Source organism: Camellia sinensis, chromosome 2, assembly GCF_055761805.1.
Source record: "Camellia sinensis isolate YWXY chromosome 2, ASM5576180v1, whole genome shotgun sequence".
In the NCBI taxonomy this organism is placed as follows: domain Eukaryota; kingdom Viridiplantae; phylum Streptophyta; class Magnoliopsida; order Ericales; family Theaceae; genus Camellia; species Camellia sinensis.
The window spans coordinates 205,771,491-205,777,789 of record NC_138962.1 but is presented as its reverse complement, the minus strand read 5'-3'; the positions used below and the strand labels follow the sequence as shown (position 1 = coordinate 205,777,789).

Sequence of the window (6,299 nt, the reverse complement as noted above, 5' to 3'; positions counted from 1 at the left end):
ATGCACAATTTGATAAAAATTCACATCCAGTCTGTGCCAACAATCAAGAGTCGTATGGTTACCTTTGCCACAGATTTAACATATTATAGTAGGTGAATAGATTCTTCCTCTACCTCGAGAGCTCTATCGTCCATTACCATGAAAAGAGCCTCAAAATCCTCCTCTTTGGCTTCAAAAAGAGGATCGTCCTCCTCTTGAAGAAGAAGATCCACTGGTGGAATCTCTCAGTGACACATAGGCAACTGTGTTTTCGTGTGATTGCATTTTTCTCTGTTTGGAGTCTATATGGAAAGACTCAGAACACATAAGAGAAATTAAGTCTACCATGGAAATAGGTTCTATCCGAGCACGAACAGTAGTTTTAAGAGCATCAAACTCATCTGACAAGCCATTCAGAGTAAGCAATACCAAATCTTCATCATCCATAGGTGATAAAGCAAGAGCTAATTGATCAGCAAGCTCTTTGATTTGAGTCAAATATTCTTCAATTGATTTGGAACCTTTGGTTAAATAAGTCAATCAATTCTTGATTTGATAGATGTGAGAACGAGACACCATGGTGAAACGTTTGCAAAGAGCAGTCCATACCGCGAAGCTATGTTGCAGATGAAAAACAGAAGAAAAAATTATAGGTGTAAGAGTAGCAGTTATACAACTGAGCAGATGAGCATCAATCTTGTTCCAAGTTGCTCGATCTGGATTCAAAACTTCGCAGATGAGCATCAGTCTTGTTCCAAGTTGCTCGACCTAGATTCAAAACTTCAAGGCCATTGGAGTAAGTGATCATCAATGGAGGACATGGAACTGATCCAATTGCAAACTCTAACAGATCAGTAGCTCGTAAAATATTTTGAAATTGACTTCGCCATATAAAGAAATTGGTGGAATCGAGTTTAACTGTGATGAAAGAATTCAGATTGGAAATCAAGAGATTAAGATTTGCAAGTAAAGAAAAAGAAGATGAAGAAGATGATAAAGCAACCATATGTGGATCAGAACTATGCTCATAGGAGCTTTATTGTAGCTTTGATACCATGAAGAACAATTGAATCTTTCATTGTTATTCTTTTATGATCAGACACAGTGTATATTTATACAGATGATATAACAACCTCCTAACAAACTATAATAAACTCTAACTACTAACTAATCTTGAGTTGACAAACTCTAACTACTAACTAACTATCATGAGCTGAAGCAGAGTGAGCTACTGGTGTAGAACTTGAGACTGAGTTAGCTGCTGATGCTACTAATGCTGAGGTAGTTTTATCATTTGTTACAAATGCCAGAAGATAAGATAGAGACTTTCGTTTTTTAATATTTTTTTCAAAATTCTTGATTGGGTTTTTATAATTTTTAAATGATAACTATATCAATTCCACATATAATTATTTAAAAATATGTAATATAATCACATCTAACAAGCCCCACGAATTAAAATAGCCACAAAATGTGAGAATTAAAATAATTCAATAAAAGAAAAATACCTCCTGTCATGATGTTCAAATCTTTGAATCTTGTTCTTGATCAAGTCTCTAATGTATAAATAGAACCACTCACAAAACACAAAACACTTTTATAGAACCATATGGAAAAGTGAAAGGAACAGAATTTCAAGCTTATTCTATCCACAAACAACGTCTGTATTTTGATGACTATCACAGGCATATATAGATAGGCTTGGACCCATGATCCAAGTGTAACTCTTTATAACTTCCCACCATCAAGGAAGTTGTAACTTCCCATGAAACCACTATATGAGATAGTAAACATGTTTCACGTTAGTTATCCATTACCCATTAACCTGATTAAATATATATATATATATATATAAAACAAACATGTGGCATATAGGCCACTTTATGGATATTCTTATATTCTTCCACTTGGCACATATAACACATTTTGTTGACTTTCGGGTAACTTACAAACTGATTATGGCCATTAAATAAAAATACCCAAACCTTAGAGTCATAATACACAAATCATGGCTGTTATACTCTATCAATTGAGTATTTCCTTCCATATATTTCATTGTATGTTACTCTCAACTTTATGTGGTGTCGTTCTTTATGAATAACTTCTAATAAGTTATTCTTGGTCCAACAATCCCTATGGATCAATAGTCCCAATGGACTGCGTAGCATCACAAATACTTTAGGTGCACAAAATGATATTTTTCTTTAATAATAATCAAAATGTCATGACAAAATAAAGCAAAACAAAACAATAACTAGAAAAATTATTGAGCTAACCAATTAGTCTCATGCCTTCAACGTGTTTTGAAAACACCTTTACAGAAAGACCTTTGGTCACGGGATCTACAACCATCATATCGATACTAATATGCTCAATGCTGACTTCTTGCTTCTTAACACGGTCTCAAACAGCAAGATACTTTATGTTAATATGCTTGCTTCGGCTACCACTTTTGTTGTTGTTAGAGAAGAAAACTGCAGTCGAATTATCACAGTAAACCTTTAATGGCCTAGAAATTGAATCCACAATTCAGAACCTTGTGATAAAATTTCTTAACAAAATAGCCTGTAAGGTTGCTTCAAAGCATGCTATAAACTCTGCTTCCATTATTGATGATGCAATTATCGTCTCTTTGGCGCTCTTCCATGAAATAACACCGCCTGCTAGCAGATAGACATATCCTAAAGTGGATTTTCTGGAATCTTGACAACTCGCAAAATCCGAGTCTGAATATCCAACTACCTCAAGACAGTCAACATGCTTGTAAGTAAGCATGTAGTCGTTGGTTCCCTTTAAGTACCTTATGATTTTCTTTGCAACCTTTCAATGATCCATTCATGGATTACTTTGGTATCTTCCAAGCATCCCAACCACAAATGCAATGTCAGGTCGTGTACAAACCAAAGTATGCATTAACTGCCTACGACAGACGCATAGGGAATGCTAACCATTTGTTCCTTTTTCAAATCATTTTTCGGACATTGACTTAAACTGAATTTGTCACCCTTTAAAATGTGCGCTACATTAGGAGTGCAATCACTCATCTTGAATTTCTCCAAAACTCTTTCAATATAGGCTTATGAGACAATCTTAATGTCCTTTTGGACTTGTCTTTGTGAATCTCTATGCCAATGACATAAGAAGCTTCACCCATATCCTTCATTTCAAAATTTTGGGAAAGAAATTGTTTAGTATCATGTAACAATCCCAAATCATTAGATGCAAGTAAAATGTCATCCACATATAGAACTAGAAAAATGTATTTACTCCCACTAACCTTAAGGTATATACAATTGTCCACAACATTCTCTGTAAAACCATATGAAGTAATAACATTGTGGAACTTTAAATACCACTGTCGGGAAGTTTGTTTTAGGCCATATATGGATTTCTTGAGCTTGCAAACTAAGTGACTATCTTTATCACAACAAAAATCTTCAGATTGCTTCATGTATACTTCTTCCTCAAGATCCCTACTTAAAAATGTCGTTTTCACATCCATTTGATGTAGCTCTAAATCAAAATGAGCCACTAAGGCCATGATAATTCTAAATGAATCCTTTTTTGAAACCGGATAGAAGGTATTATGCTAATCGATGCCTTCTCTTTGAGTGAAATCTTTAGCTACAAGTCTGGCCTTATATCGTTCAACATTGTCATTTGAGTCTTTCTTGGTCTTAAAGATCCATTTACAGCCAACAACTTTAACTCCTTTAGGCAACTCGACAATTTCCCAAACTTGATTCTTAGCCATAGATTCCAACTGTTCCTTCTTGGCATCATACCATAATTTAGAATCATCATTATTCATGGCATTAGAAAACGAAATAGGATCATCTTTATGTCCGATGTCAAAATCAGACTCCATTAAGTATGCAAAATAATCACTAGAAATTGTTGACTTTCTAGCTCGTAAGGATCTCCTTAATTCTGTAGTCTCAATTAGGACTTGAGCTACAGGCTCTATGTTGACTTGTTCCTCTTGTGGTGGAAGTTCTTGAATTTGTTGATTTTCAAGAACATCTGGTTGATTATCTTGAAAGACAACCAATTCACCTATATTCACGAGTGTTGTATCCGGATCCCATAATTCCTCCCACTCTATCTTTCAAGGGTAACTCACACTATGGTCAACTTCCTCAATAAACTTAGCATTTATGGCTTCAACAATTCTAAGTGCATTTGAAGGACAATAAAATATGTAGCCCAATAAAATCTATAGCCCTTGGAGCTTTCCATATGGCCTATGAAAAAACCACTAACTGTTCCGGGGTCTAATTTCTTTAAATGTGGGTTGTACACCCTCACTTCAACTGGGCAACCCCAAACGTGGGAACAACCTTGGACGGAACCCTATTTAAGATATACACAGCAGTTTTCAAAGCTTCACTTCACAAATTTATAGGCACATTAGAATAACTAAGCATACTCCTTACCATGTCCATAAGTGTTTGGTTCATTCTTTCAGCAATACCATTTTGTTGTGATGTGTCAAGCATTGAATATTGTGAAATAATGCCTTCTTCCTTGAGGAACTTAGCAAACGGACCTAGTAATTGTCCCAATTCTATATACCTCCCATAATATTCTCCACCCTTGTCTGACCTCACAATTTTAATTTTCTTTTTTGCTTGTTTCTCTACCTCTGCTTTATAAACTTTAAAGGCATCAAGTGCCACGACCTTATCAAACAAGAGGTAGAGATACATGTATCGTGTATATTCATCAATAAATGAGATAAAATATCTCTGATTATTCAAACAAGGTGGAGTAAATTATCCACAAATATCAGCCTATATGATTCCAAGAATTTCCTCACTCCTTTTGGCACCTTTACTAGTCTTGTTGGTCTACTTTCCCTTTTTGCAATCCACACAAATACCAAAGTTGGTAAGATCAAGAGTCACAAGGACTTCATCATTAACCAACCTCTTTATTCTCTCAATGGTGATATGTCCCAATCTCCTATGCCAAAGTACAGAGGAGTACTCATCAACAACATTACGCTTAATGCCAATATCACCATGCAAGGTTAAAAGATTTTGTTCAAAAATAGGATCCAAATTTAATTTGTACAGACCATTAATTAAAGTACCAAATCCTACAGAAAGAGAGTCGTTAAATAAACTAAAATTTGTACCAACAAACTGAAATTCAAATCCAAACGATACTAGTCTAGAAACAAAAATTAAATTTTTAGAAAAAGATGGAATGTTAAAAGTGTTTTCAAGATCCAAAACAAAGCCACTATTTAAAACAAGTCTGAAAGTTCCCGCAGCTTAGACGTGTGAACACATCCCATTGCCTGAATAGATGCCTTGTTCACTTCCCGTCGGTTTCCTTAGGCTGAGGAAGCCCTACATGGTATTAGCAATGTGAATTGTAGAACCCGAATCAATCCACCACTCATATTGATGAGTATTAACAAAATTAGATTCATAACACACAAGAGATATAAGATTACCTTTCTTCTAAAGCCATTTCTTATACTTGGGACAGTCTTTCTTCATGTGATCCTTTTTCTTGCAAAAGAAGCATGTATCCTTATTGCCATGATTTTTAAATGGCACTTTACCAAGCTTCTTTCATTTCTTATCACTTTTGCCCTTTTTGCATTGCCCTCCTTTATGTGTTACTAAATGGGCACTTTCCACTTTTCTATGCTTCAATCTCCCCTCCTCTTGAACACACATGGTCAAAAGTTCATTGATAGACCATTTTTCCTTCTGTGTGTTGTAAGAAATTTGGAATGTTCCATATTCCACATGAAGAGAATTGAGTGTGAAATTGACAAGGAATGACTCAGAAATCACAATCACTAAGGACTTAAGATGAGCTGCAATGTCCCTCATTTCCATAATGTGCTCACGCACACTCCTAGAATTGTTATGCTTCATTCTTGATAGTTTGTTCATTAGGGTGCTTGGCAATGCCTTGTCAGAACTAACAAATTGCTTTTCAATAGCCCTCATGTAGTTCTTGACCTTATCAAATGATGGGATTGATTTGCTAATGCTCTGGCTGATATTTGACTTTATGAGCATTAGGCTTAAGCGATTAGATCGCTCCCACTTATCATAAGCACTCTTTTCTGCGACGGAACTCTCGTCCATAGGTTCAGGAGGTTCATCCACATGGAGTGCCAGATCGAGGTCCATGCACCCTAATGTTAGAAGGATTTTGTCTTTCCAATCTAAAAAATTATCACCATTCAAGAATGGAATACGAAAAGACTCATTAGACAGTATAGAGGTAGAAATCACTTTAATTACCAAGAACATTATTAATGCTTTAAAACAATAACTATAGTCTGAATCAAC

The 6,299-nt window shown here is 35.4% G+C and overlaps 1 protein-coding gene across 1 annotated transcript; it reads right to left on the bottom strand.

Moving 5' to 3' along the window:
* Positions 1-3,568: 3,568 nt before the first annotated feature.
* On the bottom strand, positions 3,569-4,688 carry LOC145819386 (uncharacterized). The gene is made up of 2 exons (XM_082913373.1): positions 4,416-4,688; positions 3,569-4,084 (listed from the first exon to the last, which is right to left on the bottom strand). Exons 1-2 carry the CDS (start codon positions 4,686-4,688, stop codon positions 3,569-3,571), a joined length of 789 nt encoding a protein of 262 aa, XP_082769499.1.
* Positions 4,689-6,299: the final 1,611 nt, after the last annotated feature.